Genomic DNA, 19,575 nt, shown 5'->3' with positions numbered 1-19,575 from the left:
AGGACTTGCACAAAAACTCCCCCTGCCTCCCCACTTCAAGTGACGCCTTCTCCTCCACCGAACACCTGCATTTCCAGGTCCAGACCAGCCCCAACTCCACAGTCTGCGTCACCCTCGCCTACAGACCCCCTGGTCCCCTCACCCCCTTCGTATTCACCATCAACCCCATCTTTGCAGGAGGAAACAGAACCCTTTTCACCCACACCACGCAACCCACATGGACTGACCACCACTGTATTCACTTCCTTGACAACAAACCCAAACTACCCAAACCTTCTCCGCACCCTCCGCGAAGAAACTTGAACAGAATCTCCGAGGAGCAGCTCAACTCCACCCTCAACTGCGACACCCCCATCGCCACAATTGATGCCAACCTCGCATCCAGAGTGCTTCACACCTGGCTATCCAGCTGCGTAGACAAGCTCGCCCCACTACACAACTCCGACAGACAGTGACACAGAAAAAACACGTGATTCACTGCGGACCTCCAAGAAGCCAGAAGCACTTGCAGATGTCTGGAGAAGAACAGTAGAAACAACAAGACGCCTGACAACCACACCACCTACAAAAATGCCTTGACGCAATACCACCCACACATCAGAACCACCAAAAGACCCTTGATCCACCACAAAATCCTCGCCACACCAGCAACTCTAAGGAGATCTTCAGCATCATCCATGAATGAAAATCAAGAACCTCTATGACAATTTCAATGACCACACACCTACCCCTGCAACCACCGCACACTCCGGCAGCACCAACAAACCGACTATTGACTCCTGGACACTGGTCACAACAGAAGAGACCGCCTCGACCATGAAAGACATCCACTCGGGGGCCCCCACGGACCGCTGCCCACTGCACATCTACCACAGAGCCCCCACCACCATCGCACCTGAACTATGATGCACAATCAACACCACCTTCATGACAGGCACATTCTCTGATGACTGGAAACGCACAGAAGTCAGACCCCTGCTTAAGAAACCTTCAGCTGACCCCTCGGTCCTCAAGAACTACTGGCCCATCTCTCTCCTCCTTTTCATGGCAAAAGTCGCTGAAAAGACCATCAACGCACAGCTAACAAAGTTCATGGAAGACAACTCCATCCTCAACCCCTTCCAATCCAGATTTCGCCGCAACCACAGCACCGAGACAGCCCTACTCGCCACCTCAGAGGACATCCGCACCCTCCTCGACCGAGGCCACACTGAAGCCCTGATCCTACTCGACCTGTCAGCAGCTTTCGACACCGTCTCCCACTGCACATTCACCGCCAGACTACACAACGCCGGCATACAAGGAACCGCCCTAAACTGGATCTGATTGTTCCTCACCGGCAGAAGCCAACAAATCATGATGCCGCCTTTCCTCTCCGAGCCCACGGAAACCAACTGCGGAATGCTACAGGGGTCATCACTCAGCCCAACCCTCTTCAACATCTACATGGCCCCCCTTGCCACCATTGTCAGACAGCATGGCCTCAGCATAGTATCCTACACCAACGACACCCAGCTCATCCTTTCCCTCACCAAGGTCCCCACCACCACCAAACTCAACTTCCAAGAAGGAACGCAGGACATTGCATCCTGGATGAGCAACAGCTGCCTGAAGCTCAACTTGAAAAAGACAGAAGTTCTCGTACTCGGAACTACACTGTCAGCATGGAATAACACCTGGTGGTCCACCACCCTCGGCAGCCCTCCAGCCCCCACGGACCACACCAGAAACCTCGGCATCATACCCGACACCTCCCTGTCCATTAGCAAGCAGGTCAACGCCGTCGCTTACAGCTGCTTCAACACCCTCTGCATCCTCCAGAAGACCTGCAAATGGATCCCCCCAAGTCAAAGAAGACAGTCACCCTGGCACTCATAACCAGCAGACTGGACTACGGAAGCCGGCATCAACAAGTCCCTACTCTGAAAACTCCAGACAATACAGAACATCACAGCCAGACTAATGCTAGGCATCCCCCAACACAAGTACATCAGCCAACACCTACGGAATCTCCACTGGCTCCCCGTCGAGAAGAGAGTCACTTTCAAGATACCCACCCATGCCTACAAATGTCTACACAACACAGGACACCAATACCATAACCAAAGAATCACCTTCCACATACCCAAAAGAAACCTCCGCTCCACCAACCTCACCCTCACCGAAACCTGTGCATCTGCATAGCAAGAACAGGGGGAAGAGCCTTCTCCTACATTGCGGCCAAGACCTGGAACAAGCTCCCAATAGACATTAGATGCTCTCCCTGCCTGAACAGCTTCAGGAAGACTCTCAAGACCTGGCTTTTTGATTAAGCGGAACTGCTACCTCTTCTCCTCCCCCAGCACCGTGAGACACACACTGGTAAGTAGTGCGCTTAGGAATAATCACAATAAAGGGGGAGGGAATCGGTGCAGAGAAAAACATTGAGTTAAAAATTGGGATCACAAGTGCCAAAAGTGACAATCCCAATACTGCCATAATGGCATTCTAGAACATGGGCTGGCTTGTCCCTGTGGGTTACTTTGCCCCCAGTTGGGAGATGTTCAAATCTGCATAAAGTGTTATATCCGACATCCTAGATGGAACATGCAATCTCACAATGCATTAATCTCAAAATTGTTAAAAGACACAAGAACATTAAAACCATGAGTGGTGTTGCAGGGACTCTGCGCAAACACAGAACTATGCATAGGATTATGGGACCTTGGTATATAGGGCCTGAGTCATCCTACTACCTTAGTACCCATGGGCCCAGGACTGGCTAGCTATAGTGTCTCACTTGCCCTCCTACTCACTTACAGAGGAACAAGTGATTAGACACCCCAGAACACAGCACTCCCCACTCTCTCAGGAATCGCTGTTACAAAGCACACCCTTTCGCTCACACTCTTGTACTTGTTCACAATAAGATCAGACAGAAACAAGAACAAGTTTAAAATATTTGTTTTAATGAACGTGCTTTGATATGCAACATACGTTCTACAATAAGCAGAAAAATGCATAACACAAATTCGGTAAGAATGGCAAGTAGTCGTAAATCATAAACAGAGCTGCCATAGTGGGAGACAGCATAGCCTAACCTCCCTCCCCTTGCACAAAAGCAGAATGATTATATATTAGAAGATCTCTGGGTGTTACCTGCAGACCCCGTACCTCAGTTTATAGATGGTAGGTCAACATCATGGGTGCTGTCATGCTCCTCTCCCTGGAAAGGTCCTTCTCCAAGTGTGAGCTACCTATCCATGTATTCCAATATGCCCAAAGTACGTATTCTCAACCAACAGCTGCATCTGTATGATTTGTCTAGGTGCTAGGGCCTGACCAGAACAGAATAAAAAGGGGCATTGTTGTTCGACCTTGATCATGATGTTCAGACAAAATCCCAGGAACATGCAAAGCGTGAACACAGCGATAGGTTCTCATGTGAAAATATCAACGGAGACGGCGTGAGGTCGGGTAGATGCACAGACCTCCAAATCCTACGAGGAACTATCTCCAGGGAACCCTCAGCCGATTCTCATGGGGATTTCTTCCTGCTTAACTTGGAATACTACTTCTTTAACTTCACTGTGGCACTAGATTAATTATTATAGGCCACATATCTATCACCACACTCTTTCTGGTCCTGAAGAAGAGCATGGGATCTAATCCTAAAACCATTGAATTGCGCGAAACATGTTGACCTCAAAAAACATGCCCATTAAGGGTGTGTTGTGAACCTAGCTACAGAGGCCCATTATCTCCCTCACAGCAGCACCTCCTTTTTGGTTTTTTACTAATGACAGAGGGACTCTCTTTCTCAATAAAAATTTCTAGGCACCCCTCCAGCCATTTTTTCACTCCACGTTAGGACACCACTGCCACTCGGCCCCCACACACCCTCACTGCTTTATCCTGTAAAAATCTCCAAAAAAGTGACCCTTCGGGGGACCCGTAGGGCATTGCAGCGCCGGCCCGACGAGGAGCAATAGCCGTGTGATGAAGCGTGACATTCTTCGGGGTGTGTGAGGGCACCAAGAACAGAACACACTGTCCCCAGTGATCACAGTATTAGAACTACCATTATTTCTTCCTCTGCCTATCTCTGATAGGAACAGTAACTCTTGTGGGATATCATGATGTTCAGACTAAATCCAAGGAATATGCAAAGTGTGAACACTGCGATAGAATCTCATTTGAAAATATTGAAAATACATTTGCAAAATAAACTCATGTAGTGACGTGCTCAAAGCAGCGGACAGTCTGCAGTGGGCTCATGCTAACTTAGGGAAGATGACAATGTCCCCCTGGGCCACGTGACAGTGGGTTTACTCCCATCAACATGACTCTCTCTTTTTTGTCAGTCAGACTTTACCATTTCCTAAACTGTTACTGCTTGTAAACACTTACTACGCCAGATCCAAGATGACATTAGAAATCTGGAAATCTAAGAAACCATCAGTCTACTTGTGCCAGTGCAAAGAATTCTATATGCCTCCATATATCACCAAATCTACTAATATATATGGTGCTCTTTGGCTCCATTAAAGTGCTGGCGCACCCTGTGCTGCCTAGCACCAAAGCGGGCATCCTTATACCATGCTGCAAGACAGCCTGCGTTAGGGGAAAAATTATTTTTATGCGGGAACGTATACCTTCCTGCAGCAAAAAATCTTGTAATGAAATTTCAACTTCCTCTTTGTGATGGCGAATGCATCACGCCTAGCAAGAGAAAGTAAAGAGGCGAGATTAATGTATTTCTACTTATTGCACCTCACTGAGGAAGGGGTAGCATTTCTAACTGTAGTAAATCTTGGAATGCGCCAAAATCCATAGGTGGATCCTGGGGAATGCACATACTCTACCAATGGAATGTCTCCAAGTTTCAGTGTAACGCAACACAGCACACGGCACTGCATTGTGTTACATTTAGTTTACCAAGCCACGCAAGGTGATCGTCCATCGAGTGGCTTGATAAATACCAACTAAAATTTTGTGTCACAGCCGCATCTAAAAAGTGGCCCAACCACAACGAAAAATTATAGTAAATCTGGGCCATAGTGCAGTCACTTCCACCGCAGCAGCTACATGAGGTTTATGACAGCATCTGCAGAGACGACCCCACATTCTTGAACAGCAGACTACAATAAGATCCAGGGTGCAAAGCAGGCAGGCACTTACCAGGACTGTTAGACCCCACATTGATTTGCAGGATTGTCCACTTGAGGTAGAAGCATTCAATGCCGAATATGCAGCAGACAATGAATAAGACATCAAATGCTGGTTTATACCTTTAGGCAACAATATTAATTGGAATCCAGAGGTATTTGCTCATCCCTCTAATCTTTGCCTGTGATTAAAGTTAGTACTGTCTAATAAAAATGGAAGGCTGTCATCATCTCTTTTGCTTGTAAACGTATATATCCCCCCCTGTGAAGTCATATACTATTTTAGTCAATTCCATGCTTCCATTTGTTCATAGCATCAGTAGTCTGGAGCAATGCTCTTTGGTCAACATTGTAGGGGACTTTTTTAATTTTTTTGCAGAGTTTTATATAGCGCAAACTTGACCAGAATCCAATCAGGTATCAGAGCGCTCTACATAGCACCAGTTACGTTACATGAGAGCACACATTCATTTTTGTTAGGCACGGGGAGATTAAGTGATTTGCCCAGAATCACCGGATGTTTAGCGTCATTACCGAGACTTGAACCCAGTTCCCAGGTCGAGCGCCCTAGCCGTTAGGCCAACTCCTCTCCCCAATACTAAAGTTTCAATACTCCTCCTTCAATACTAAAGTTTCAAATTCTGCCTGCATGACCTTTGGCATCACCAAAATGGATGAGGTTTGATGCATCCATGAAGCTGTTTTACAAGAAAATGTTAGAGCTTATGTTTCCTGAAAATCGTGAGATTAAGACCGATTTATTTTCTTAAATTGCAGATTTCCAGAAGACTCTCCAGTCTCCTACACTTTTCACTCCCCTCGAGGGCAATCCCTAATTGATTATATGGTGGTATCCTATCACATTTATGCAGTGTGTACACAATTGGAGGTATTGGGGACTGATTTCAGTTACCTTAGTATTGTTTCCATGTCTATTCATTTAAAGTTTAAACCTCTCGATTCCTGGGACTCCGGCAACACAGTGTAGTCTATAACAAATCTAATGAGCACACTTTCTGGTCATATGACAACATACAGAACCTGGGATATAGCATTTAAACAGAAAGCGGGCCACCCCCTGACTTTTCATTAGATGTCCCTGTCTCCTGGTTCAAAAAGCAGTTGACCTTTTTTCAAACATTTGGGAGTTCCCCGCATCTCTCACTCCCTGGATCCCTGTTACTGATACTGCCACATGCGCCCTACATCTCTTCATCAGTGTATCCCTCGCACTGCTGCAATCACATGTTCCCCGCATCTCCCCCTCCATGGATCCCTCGCACTGATGCTATCACATGTTCCCCGCATCTCCCCCTCCATGGATCCCTTGCACTGATGCAATTACATGTGCCCCGCATCTCCCCCTCCATGGATCCCTCGCACTGATGCAATCACATGTGCCCCGCATCTCCCCCTCCATGGATCCCTCGCACTGATGCAATCACATGTTCCCCGCATCTCCCCCTCTATGGATCCCTCGCACTGATGCAATCACATGTGCCCCGCATCTCCCCCTCCATGGATCCCTCGCACTGATGCAATCACATGTGCCCCGCATCTCCCCCTCCATGGATCCCTCGCACTGATGCAATCACATGTGCCCCGCATCTCCCCCTCCATGGATCTCTCGCACTGATGCAATCACATGTTCCCCGCATCTCCCCCTCTATGGATCCCTCGCACTGATGCAATCACATGTGCCCCGCATCTCCCCCTCCATGGATCCCTCGCACTGATGCAATCACATGTGCCCCGCATCTCCCCCTCCATGGATCCCTCGCACTGATGCAATCACATGTGCCCTGCATCTCCCCCTCCATGGATCCCTTGCACTGATGCTATCACATGTGCCCTGCCTCTCCCCCTTCATGGATCCCTTGCACTGATGCAATCACATGTTCCCCGCATCTCCCCCTCATTGGATTCCTCCCTCTGCTGCAATCACATTTTCCCCGCATCTCCCCCTCCATGGATCCCTCGCACTGATGCTATCACATGTGCCCCGCACCTCCCCCTCCATGGATCCTCGCACTGATGCTATCACATGTTCCCCGCATCTTCCCCTCCATGGATCCCTTGCACTGATGCAATCACATGTGCCCCGCATCTCCCCCTCCATGGATCCCTCGCACTGATGCAATCACATGTGCCCCGCATCTCCCCCTCCATGGATCCCTCGCACTGATGCAATCACATGTGCCCCGCATCTCCCCCTCCATGGATCCCTCGCACTGATGCAATCACATGTGCCCCGCATCTCCCCCTCCATGGATCCCTCGCACTGATGCAATCACATGTGCCCCGCATCTCCCCCTCCATGGATCCCTCGCACTGATGCAATCACATGTGCCCAGCATCTCCCCCTCCATGGATCCTTCGCACTGATGCAATCACATGTGCCCCGCATCTCCCCCTCCATGGATCCCTCGCACTGATGCAATCACATGTGCTCCGCATCTCCCCCTCCATGGATCCCTCGCACTGATGCAATCACATGTTCCCCGCATCTCCCCCTCCATGTATCCCTCGCACTGATGCTATCACATGTGCCCTGCATCTCCCCGTTCATGGATCCCTCACACTGATGCTATCACATGTGCCCAGCATCTCCCCCTCCATGGATCCTTCGCACTGATGCAATCACATGTGCCCCGCATCTCCCCCTCCATGGATCCCTCGCACTGATGCAATCACATGTGCTCCGCATCTCCCCCTACATGGATCCCTCGCACTGATGCAATCACATGTTCCCCGCATCTCCCCCTCCATGTATCCCTCACACTGATGCTATCACATGTGCCCCGCATCTCCCCCTCCATGGATCCCTCGCACTGATGCAATCACATGTGCTCCGCATCTCCCCGTTCATGGATCCCTCACACTGATGCTATCACATGTTCCCCACATCTCCCCCTCCATGGATCCCTCGCACTGATGCTATCACATGTGCCCCGCATCTCCCCCTCCATGGATCCCTCACACTGATGCTATCACATGTGCCCCGCATCTCCCCCTCCATGGATCCCTCGCACTGATGCTATCACATGTGCCCCGCATCTCCCCCTCCATGGATCCCTCGCACTGATGCTATCACATGTGCCCCGGATCTCCCCCTCCATGGATCCCTCGCACTAATGCTATCACATGTGCCCCGCATCTCTTCCTCCAAGTTTCGCTCAAACTGATGCGCTCACTTGTGACCCACATCTCTCACTCCCTGGATCAGGTACAATGACGCTATGATAAATGGCCTTCTTTTAATTCTCCTCTTATCTCTCATATGAGCATATATGCAAGTTATCTTGCGATCCGCTGCTTTTGTGATAATGTCACATCTAATGTTTGCCTCTTCCCCGGTTAATTTCTCACATATGCCCTTGTTCGCCTCCTCTCCAGGTCCCTCGCTCTGTGTGCAGTGAGAGCTGTCCTCCTGGGTACAGGAAGGTCCCTCTGGAGGGCCAGCCCATCTGCTGCTACGACTGTGCCCTCTGCTCAGCAGGCGAGATTACCAACAAGAGTGGTAGGTGATCAAACACTACATGCCTATCGATGATCCTTTCCAAAGACCCAAATAGGAAAAAATTCACATGTAAATTACTCACAAGTGTAAGTTACCTTTATGAATCGCTTCTTTAGTTTGTAGCTATTTCGTTTTCATATATTCCCTGTGGCCGGAACATGGAATAAAGTTATTTGAACAGAATGATACCATTATTTTAGGTTCTGCCAAAGCCAGAATTAGTCCATTGTCAGCAACTAAACCACATTCTCAATCTCTCTTTCTCCTCCTCTCTTTTGCTCTCTCCCTACCTACTCCCAACCAGTGCTGGCTTCAGGGTAGAGTGACCAACGTAAACGCGCCAGGTAACAAGATCAAGTTTGCGCCCTCTGCATGGCAGGCTGAGCCGATATAGGAGCCGCCTGCAGAGATCTTTGTAGGCACAGAATTTAGCAGTGATAATTGTAATGGCATGATACCTCTGGTGGTTAAAGCACTACAGGGAGAGATCTGCTATTTGTCTAGTCACAGTTTTGAGTAATGATAAGGTAGCCTAGGGCCACATGTACGACCAAAGCCTTTTGCGAGTTCCTAATTGCAACTTTTTGCGACTCTTAATTAGAAACTCACAAAATGTGATGTACAACAGCGTCTCAGACACTGTTTGCGATTCCCAATGGGGTTGCAATTGACCTGCCTCATCAATGTTCTTGAGGCGGGTTGTAATATACGACCCACTGGGAATGGCCTGTAATTACAGGGATGGTTGACTTCTGGGGTCAGCAGACCACCATGTCTCTTATTAATTTGTAAACAGAGCATTTTTTTTTCATTTAAATGCAGCTTGTTTTTGGGAAAACAGGATGCATTTCAAAAATAAAAGATAAAAGCTACCTTCTAATTTTATAACAGTAGGCAGTGGTCCATGGGACTACTGCCTGCTCTTAAAAAAAGTTGGCACCCACATTCGCAGCCTCCTTTGTGGAGTCGGTAAAATATGAATGTTTTGTGACTGCATTCTGCTTGCAAAACATTCATACGTGTCCCTGCGACTCGCTATTAGGAAGGGATGCACTTGGCACGCCCCTTCCCAATACCGACTCGCAAACCATATTTTGTGAGTCGGTAATAGCTTATCAATTCGCAAAAGAGGGTTGGTACCTGCCAAAAGCTGTTACAGCGGTCACTAATGGCCCGATTCTGTTAGTGACCACTAAAACTAGTCGTACATGTGCCCCCTAGTGTTAATAATTCTGCCGCAAAGCACAATGTGTGACATGCAGTAAACAGATTAGTATTTTCTGCAGATTGCTTAGTGGGTTATTGCTTTTGTAACAGAGATCCTTTTATTATTTGGAGTTATAATTTGGAGTTCAGAAGTTCAGAAGGCACAATGAGCAATAATGCAGCATCAAAGTGCTGCATGTAAATAGAAAGGCATAGGTTCAGAAATGTATTGTTTATTCCCCTCAATCTTCCATTATTCTAAGGTTGCGAAAGAGGACTCCTTTGGGTAGAAATACCATTTTAATAGCAATCATTGTGTTACACTTATGGTGCAGATTTACTAAGAGTTTGTTCCTGGTTTGCATCAGAAAAGTGATGCAAACCTGGTGCAAAGTATTGTTTTGAGGCTTACTTTCCAGCGCAGATCTTGAATTGAGTTGGACATAGCCCTAATTAATACAAAGTAGCACTATGAGCTAGTGTACGCCATGGAGGCGTACCATGCGTGGTACATGGATGTTCCCATGCACTCACCCATGGATGTTGACACTAATCCCTATCTACTAACTTTAATAGAAAGGGCAAGGCATCAAACAATTATGCATCCTCAGGGCAGGCGTAAAGTTGGAGAAAAGTTTGAAAAAATATTTCCAAATTTGCATGTGTGCTGCACCATACATTAATCATACAAAGTGGTAAAATGTTAAACTTTGTCAAACATTGAATTTTGTGCTGGAAGGGTGCACTTTCAGTATGCATTGGTGCAAGGCAGTTAAGGTACGCCAGCACTAGAGGACAGAGCAACAGCACCATATCTTAATAGATGACTTTGGTTGCTGCTCATGTGGAAACAAGTTTAGTTAATTATTTAGCTAAGGGGGGTGGGAAGCAAAAAAGATTGACTCCCAAAAGAGTAAGTCAGAAAGCAGTTGTAAATGCATTCCAGCTCAGCCTGGATTAAGCCCAGCACCACAAATGACCAAGCACTGGTACTTCAACAACCCTCTATCCATATTAACAGAGACAGGGACTTATAATATCTAACCCTGGGTGTAGCTGGCGTAGCAGTACTCCGGGGCATTTCACGGAGTTACTACAAAACTCCATGAAATTCCGCGGAGTACTGTGGCGGGCGGAGTCACATATCCCCCCGTACCCCCCTACTAAACCCCTGGCCTGCCCTTCTGCTAAAACCCCCAGTTCCCCCACCCCCTCCTCCTGCATAGTGTAAGGCCTGCACTGCAGTAGTGCTGGCCAGGAAACTTACCTTGGCTTCTTCCTAGTCTCAAGGTGTCCTACTCCTGCGGCTCCACTTGTCATCCTCTGCACTGCTCTGCTGCTCCGGAATTAATTAACAGGAAACCAGGAAGAACTGCAGTGCGCATGCCTGACGTCAGGAGTGTGTAGTTTTGAAAATCCACAAACTTCGCTGGCGGAGCGGAGTTATCCGCCCAGCCTTAATAATAACACCATACAGCAAATATTGTTAAAATAAAATAATGTACGTAGAATTTGAAAACATATGCGCACTGCAGATCTTCCTGCTTTTCTGTTAATTGATTCAACCGGAGCAGCAGAGCAGCGCCGCGGAAGGCAAGTGGCGCCACAGGAGCAGGCAGGAGCAGGGCACCAAGGGTACGTGCTACTCCGCTCCACTGCAATTGTGGAGTTTTGGAAAACTTCACACTCCAGAGTGCGTAGTTTTAAAAATCCCCAAACTTCCCTGGCGGAGCGGAGTTATCCACTCAGCCTTAATAATAACACCATACAGCTAATATTGTTAAAACAAAATAATGTACTTAGAATTTGAAAACATATGTATAACTCTCATTTAATGTTAAATAAGTAATTTATTTTATAATAATTATTTGTTTATTATGAAACACTTTAACACATTTCTAAGCTTAAAAATAAGCATAACTTTCATTATTTAAAAATAATTCAGTTAAAATTAATTCTATAAAATATTCTGGTAATGTTACCACATAATAATTAAATATCAACATGTTATTCAAGTAGTAAAATACCTAAAATACATTTTCAAAAATATATGTCATTAAAATTTAATATATTCAATTTTTTTAATATTTAATTATAAACTAAGTTTATTGTGCTGTAGTAGTTCTTATTTTTCTTCACTGTTAAAGTACATATATACAATTAATTAGCATTAATATTTAACATAGAAGTATTTACGGGCCATATGTATCCAGCCTTTTTCCCATTTGCAAACGGGCCAGTTCTCAGAATCTGCCCGTTTGTGAATGGGAAAAAGGCCATCACAAAATAGAAAATTGCTAAATTTGCGATTCTCTATTTTGCGAATGCAAGTAAGGAATTGCAAATTGCAATTCCTTAAATGCAATTCTGGAAGCACCAGAAATTTGCTATTTGGCCTTAAGGAATCGCAAATTACCACCAAATTCAAGTTGGTGGTAATTTGCGATTTTCTTTAAAAAATAACTTTTTTGATTTTTTTAATAGTGCCATATGTCGCACATACATGCCCTTGGGGCATGTATGTGCGCAAAATGCGCACACATTCATATTTCAGTGGTGCAACAGGGTGTCCTTTGCCACCCTTGCAACCTTGAAATTACATTCTCAATTTTTGATTCTCTAATTGGTAATCGCAAATTGAGAATGTCTTCCCATTCATTCCTATGGGCCTCCTAGCCCATATAAATGAATGGGAAGGTATTCCTTATTTGCAAATCTCAATTTGCGATTCGCAAATAAGGAATGTGTAGGATTTCCAGATTTTTACATACATTGCATTTTGCGATTCTCTAATTGCGATTCGCTTAAAATCGCAATTTGAGAATCTCAAAATTCTTGTTTGATACATATGGCACAAAATAATTTATTTTAAAGGTTAATAAAGTTTTACAAAATGTCCTGTACTTTACCATCAGGAGATCTCTTCCCAGTGGCTATGACTTTGTGTCAAATGTTACTAGTAGTAACATTACACTCTTGAATTGTGGCTCTACCTCCTGGTTTCAGGGGATAGGGACGTTTAGCATTGTGTATGGCACATCTTTCTTTGCCATTAGTCTTTCTGTGCATGTTAAATTGTACAGCAAAAACTACTCTGTTGCGTTCAGATATTTTCATGGCACACAGTTTGATTTTAAAACCTGCAATGTCCAACTCAATTTCACAATCTATCTCAGTTGACTTTGCCCATGCTGGAGGAGAGACATGTCATTCTGTATTACATCAAATACTGATGATACAATATTATTCCAAGAATAAATTGGAATCAACGTTATACAGACAGAATATCAAGTTGAAAATGTCCACTTACACAAATATCGAGTTGGAAATATCGACAGCAAGAATATCCTGGTCAAACATTTAAGGTGAGAAATATAGTTTTTAAAAATATCAAAGTCATTAAAATCATTTGCAAAAATATAGTTGTATAAAATATCGATTTTCTTTAATTAGTGTTATGTATTTTAGTATGTATTTTAAATGTCCTTGATCTATTTTTTGTATAAGTATTGTTTTTGTTTTTTAATATATGTGATACATTTTTAGAAGTTATGAATTTTATTTTAATTAAATTTTGCATTTTTTAGTTCTGTAGCGGGTTGTGGATTGTAAGGAAGTAATTTAATTATAATAAATGAATGATTATTTTTTATTTAGTAATAGTGATTTAATTTAGATTTTATAGTGTTAATTGTGGGAAGTAATTTATTATTAATCAATTAATAATTTATTAAAAACCAGTTTTTCTATATTTTTGGAGAGATAATCATGCAAAACAACTCGACACTGTTATGGGGAAGGTAAAAATTTGCTCCTGGAATGTGGCTGGGCTTAATGATAGGGCCAAGAGCGCTAGTATTTATGAATTAATTAGGCAAGGGTCCTTCGACATTCTTTGTTTTCAAGAAACTCATATTACATGGTTAGATAGGGACTTACTAAAAATGCCTGGGTTTAACTTATTATTAACTTATTAGCAAATACTTCACAAACCTCCAAAACCTGCGGTGTAGCTATTTTTGCCAGAAGCTTCTTGGGGCAAGCGAAACGCAAACTAGTAGACGCCTCTGGTAGATGGGTCATCATTGAGCTAGAACCTGGAATAACACTTTGCTCAGTTTATGCTCCGAATCATGATGACCCACACATATTTGAAGAGTTTGAGCTTGAGTTGGCTTCCTGGCCTAAGGTATTGATATTGTGTGGGGATTTGAATATTTCTTTTAAACATTTAGGAATGCCTTATCACCAATATCTGTCTACCTACACAGGAAGAAAACACAAAGTTTACAGAGCATTCTCCCAACTAAGAGAAAGCTTTGACTTAATTGATGTCTGGGCTTTCAAACGACATTTTGATCCCGGTTATACTTATTTTTCATTTCCACACAATAAATATGTGCGAATCGACTATATGTGGTTGGTCAGTGAACAGATCTCGGGTGCAGAAATCGAAAAAAGTCCCAAGACACTCTCTGACCATAATATGCTTACTCTTACTATTAATGTGTCCAACTTGCATAGGCCCCGTTTTAATTGGACTTTCGACAGAAAACTTCTCGCTAATAAAGAGTACATAGATTACATCAAGACTTGGACACAGGGTTACTTTGACTCTAACCGATATAGCACGCCGAGGGCCATAGTCTGGGACTGTTTCAAGGCTGCTCTTAGGGGTGAAACTATCAGCTTCGTAGCTAAACAAAAGAAATAGGCAGCCCTGGTTAACCAGCGGCAGATGTTAAACCTTGCCGAAGTTGAGCAGGAACACACTTCCGATATAACTAAAGGAGGTGATGTTAAAGCCACATTATGCAAATTGCTAATTCTGAAAACTACAATCAATAGCAAGATTAATCAGAAAGCAGCCGAAACCTACCAAACTAGCTGTCATAAATTATACGAAGACGGGGAAAAGGTTGGAAAACAACTAGCCCTTCGCACCCGACAGAAACAATCACTTAATAAAATCAGTCACATATACGCAAATGGTGAAACTTGCAGTGAACCAGACAAGATACTAGAGGTCTTTAAGGGATATTATGAGAATCTTTATACTAACGAAGAGACTCTCGAGTCGGACGGAATTAAAGAATTACTACAGTCTTGGCTAACGCAATGTGAAATGATTAATACTCTCGATGCAGCCACTAGAGATGACTTAGATAAAGACATTACGCTACTCGATGTACAAGCAGCCTTATCCGACCTGGCCTTTGGTAAGGCAGCTGGTCCAGATAATATCCCCCTAGATTTACATAAAATTCTGGGATCGGTCATTATACCATACATATTAGATCTCTGTATAGGTATACAGGGGAATGGCATTACGCCTCCATCTTGGAAAGAGACCAATATAGTTATATTTCCTAAGAAGGGTAAGTCCCCAGAGCTCCCCACTTCGTATCGCCCGATCTCATTAATAAATTCAGATTCGAAAATATATGCAAAGGTCTTGGCCAATCGGCTCAGGAGGGTGGTAGAACATCTGGTCTCCCCGTTACAGCACAGATTTATTCCCCATAAAGGAACTACGGATCATATCCGTAGGGTCATATCACTATTCGACATCATGGCGCGACTGGGGGCCGGATGTCTATGATCCTCATGGACGCCGAGAAAGCCTTTGACCGAGTTTCATGGAAATACCTGTGGGCGATAATGGGTCTTAACAACTTTGGGGCTGGCTTTGTTAGATCTATACAAGCAATGTATCAAGATCCAATTGCTAAAGTTCAGACGATGGGCCTAGAATCTAGACCATTTAACACTCTAAGGGGCACAAGGCAGGGGTGCCCTTGCTCCCCAATATTGTTTGCCCTTTATATTAATCCACTGATTATGAAACTACTGGCAAGTACTGCGATTATACCTATTAAAACAGGCAAGCATGATACTAAGATACTTGCTTATGCCGATGACGTAGCGGTTGTAACACCGAACCCTACCGAGGCAATCGGAGAAATTGAAAATATAACTCGGTCCTTTGGGGAAATGTCCGGATATTCTTTGAATCGTGAGAAACGGTTGTTATTTGTACAAACAATATTTTATTTAATGACCCCAGAAAAGCAACAAATGCTGTTTATTTAAGTGTCTCTATATCCCCCAAGATTGAAAATATTAATCAACTTAATTATGATCAAATGCTCCAAAACATAAAGAAAGACCTTTTGAGGGTTAATAGCCTTAATCTTTCAATTATTGGTAGGGTTAACTTTGTAAAAATGAATATTTTTCCGAAGATACTGTATTTCTTCCGTGCAATCCCTTTAATTATTGAGGATAAGATGATTACAGCCATAGAGTCACAAATTTCTAATTTTATTTGGGGATATGGTAAAATTAGGAGATCCTTTAAACTTTTATCCCTTCCACAGGAGAGAGGAGGTCTGGGGCTTCCAAATATAACTTTGTATTTTTGGGCTAGTTTTCTCCAAGGGATCCTTCCACTTTTTAATATAAAACCAATAAGTAATATTTCAGGCCTGATCGGGATCCCCTCAATATATGAATTATCTGTAGGGAAGAAAGCCAAAGGTTTATTGCTGAGACAGATAGATCCATCGTATTATAAAAAAATTAAGTTAAAAATTATTGAGAGTGCTTGGAGGATATGGAAGAAAACTTCCAAACATTTGGATATCCCCAAAATTAATAAATATACGCCTTTATGGCACTCCTTTCTTCTTTTTCCCCAAATCAATGACGACATCGCCAAGAGGTGGGAGTGCCTTGGACTGGTATCAGTAGGAGATTTTCTTGACACTACGCCCAGCTCGAGGTTCACGAATCTTCAAATAAAATTTAACATTCCGACCTTTGACTTCTTTAAATATATTCAGATTAATGCCATACTGTCTGCGAAACTCCCAAATATTTCAATGTTGAATATTTCTATTTTTGATTATATTGGGGGGAAGAAAAATTCTAGTATAAGTATATTTTACGAATTGTTACTGGCACAACAACATGACGATTTGGAGAGAACAGAATCTCTTTGGGCATCTAAATTGATCAATCCAAATGTTGATATTGACAAGGTTCTCTCTCTCGCCGGGAAATCTTTTTTAACATCAACTCTTAAGGTCCAACTATACAAGACCATATACAATTTATACTTTACACCGGCAAAATTGTATGCATGCATGGGGGGAAAAGAATAGACGATAAATGCCCCAGGTGTGGCATAGGTTCGGCCCACTTAATACATATGTTTGTCGAATGTCACAAATTAACTGCTCTCAAATTAAAAATATCAGATTTCTGGGAAGAGGTATTTGGTCATAAAGTTCTTATGTCCCCGACCCTCTTCCTACCAGGTCATGACAATATCCTTGGGCACAGTAAAGAAGAAGAGACATGCTTGTTTTTGGGTATGGCTGTATACAGATTGATATTGGCTACAAGATGGAAAGATATTGATCCTCCTAATTTTCAAGTTTGGATAACGCGGTTCTTGGCGATTTCCAATCACGAAATGGCAATCTATTCAGCCAAGGGCACGAAGGCTAGACAACGTGGCACTCAAATTTGGTTACTTATTATCTCCTGGAAAGATAGGTTTTAGTGTCTTTCTTTATTTAGTATATATGTCAGATTTTCTTTTGTCGTAATACGTCTTAAAATGTATAGAATTTACATGTTTTAACATGTCATTTGACTTATTATTTTTCTCTCAATAGACTTTATAGAACTGAAATATTGTCTTAATTTGTTCTATATATTTCTGAACGCATTGATGTTGCCTAATAAAAATGTAATTAAAAAAAAAAAAAATGTATCTTGTGCTGGTGATATTTTGTTTGTTTTTAATTTTGAACTGACCGGAGTGGGAATATTATAGTATTTTCTACCCCTCCGCTGTCCAACACTTTCCCTACTGTTGCTCTCACTGGAGTGGAAATAGTAATTTTTACCCCTCCGCTATCCAACATTTTCCCTACTGTTGCCCCTCACTGGAGTGGGAATAGTCATCTTTATTCCTCCGCTATCCAACACTTTTCCTACTGTTGCAATCACTGGAGTGGGAATATTATTTTTACCCCTCCGCTATCCAACACTTTCCCTACTATTGCACTCACTGGAGGGGGAATAGTAATTTTTACCCCTCCATTATCCAACATTTTCCCTACTGTTGCCCCTCACTGGAATGTGAATAGTCATCTTTATTCCTCCACTATCTAACACTTTCCCTACTGTTGCACTCACTAGAGTGGAAATAGTAATTTTTAACCCTTCCGCTATTTAACACTTTACCTACTGTTGCACTTACTGAAGTGGAAAATGGAAGTTTAAAGACTTTTAAATAGTTTAATGTTTTAATTTATAATATATACTGTTTTTTTAAATTAAATTTGATGTTATTTGTGTATGTATATATATATATATTTTTCCAAACTTGTCCCAAAAACTGAGACCGCACTCCACAACAGCTAGGTTCCAACCATTTATTTAAGGCATGCAGCTTTCAATCCCCTCGTACTGTCTCTGGCCTGACGCGTTTCGAAGCATTGGCTTCTCTTCAGAGGCCCGTGTCAGCAGCCCTTGCTGTTCATTTGCAACCAGCATCCCCTGCGTAATTTCAAAATTCTCGGCTTCCAGTGTGCCTTCACGTTGAGCCTGTCCAATAAACGATGCACGCTGGGGTCTGTAGTGCTCCTCTTTATTTAAATACCCTTCAGTGGGTTTAGCTGCTGTTACGTCATTTAAGACACAATGTATCGCCCTCCAGTGGGCTTCGGGATTAACTGCTGCATGTCTGCAATCATAAACCTGCTGTGCTCATTAAAAAGTGAAAAGTTCACTCCTCCGAGTTCGTTGTAATTTCTTTGACGGTGCGTCGTCCCATGCGGCTTGAGACTGCCGCTGCATATTTTTCCAAACTTGTCCCAAAAACTGAGACCGCACTCCACAACAGTTAGGTTCCAACCATTTATTTAAGGCATGCAGCTTTCAATCCCCTCGTACTGTCTCTGGCCTGACGCGTTTCGAAGCATTGGCTTCTCTTCAGAGGCCCGTGTCAGCAGCCCTTGCTGTTCAGTTGCAACCAGCATCCCCTGCGTAATTTCAAAATTCTCGGCTTCCGGTGTGCCTTCACGTTGAGCCTGTCCAATAAACGATGCACGCTGGGATCTGTAGTGCTCCTCTTTATTTAAATACCCTTCAGTGGGTTTAGCTGCTGTTACGTCATTTAAGACACAATGTATCGCCCTCCAGTGGGCTTCGGGATTAACCGCTGCATGTCTGCAATCATAAACCTGCTGTGCTCATTAAAAAGTGAAAAGTTCACTCCTCCGAGTTCGTTGTCATTTCTTTGACGGTGCGTCGTCCCATGCGGCTTGAGACTGCCGCTGCATATTTTTCCAAACTTGTCCCAAAAACTGAGACCGCACTCCACAACAGTTAGGTTCCAACCATTTATTTAAGGCATGCAGCTTTCAATCCCCACTTTTTAATGAGCACAGCAGGTTTATGATTGCAGACATATATTCTACTGCTACGGTATATAGACGACCTATTGGTCATTTGGAAGGGACCAATACATGTGTTAGAAGATTGCATTCAAGATCTGAATCACTACAATCCCCGCATACAGTTTACCTCAGAAATCCAAACAAATGAAATACATTTCTTAGACATTGAAATTTCCAAAACACCCACAGGTCTTCAAACAAGAGTATACAAGAAACCTACAGATGT

The 19,575-nt window shown here is 43.6% G+C and overlaps 1 protein-coding gene across 1 annotated transcript in view; it reads left to right on the top strand.

The window, feature by feature from the left end:
- The window catches only part of LOC146788834 (vomeronasal type-2 receptor 116-like), a 163,970-nt gene that overhangs the window by 65,149 nt on the left and 79,246 nt on the right, over positions 1-19,575 (top strand). The window contains exon 4 of the mRNA XM_085630978.1: positions 8,544-8,667. Coding sequence (XP_085487104.1) covers positions 8,544-8,667 — 124 coding nt within the window. The remainder of the gene's footprint in view (positions 1-8,543; positions 8,668-19,575) is intronic.

Source organism: Triturus cristatus, chromosome 10 (assembly GCF_964204655.1).
Source record: "Triturus cristatus chromosome 10, aTriCri1.1, whole genome shotgun sequence".
Classification (NCBI taxonomy): Eukaryota; Metazoa; Chordata; class Amphibia; order Caudata; family Salamandridae; genus Triturus; species Triturus cristatus.
The sequence above is the reverse complement of the archived record's forward strand: the minus strand, read 5'-3'. Positions and strand labels throughout refer to the sequence as shown.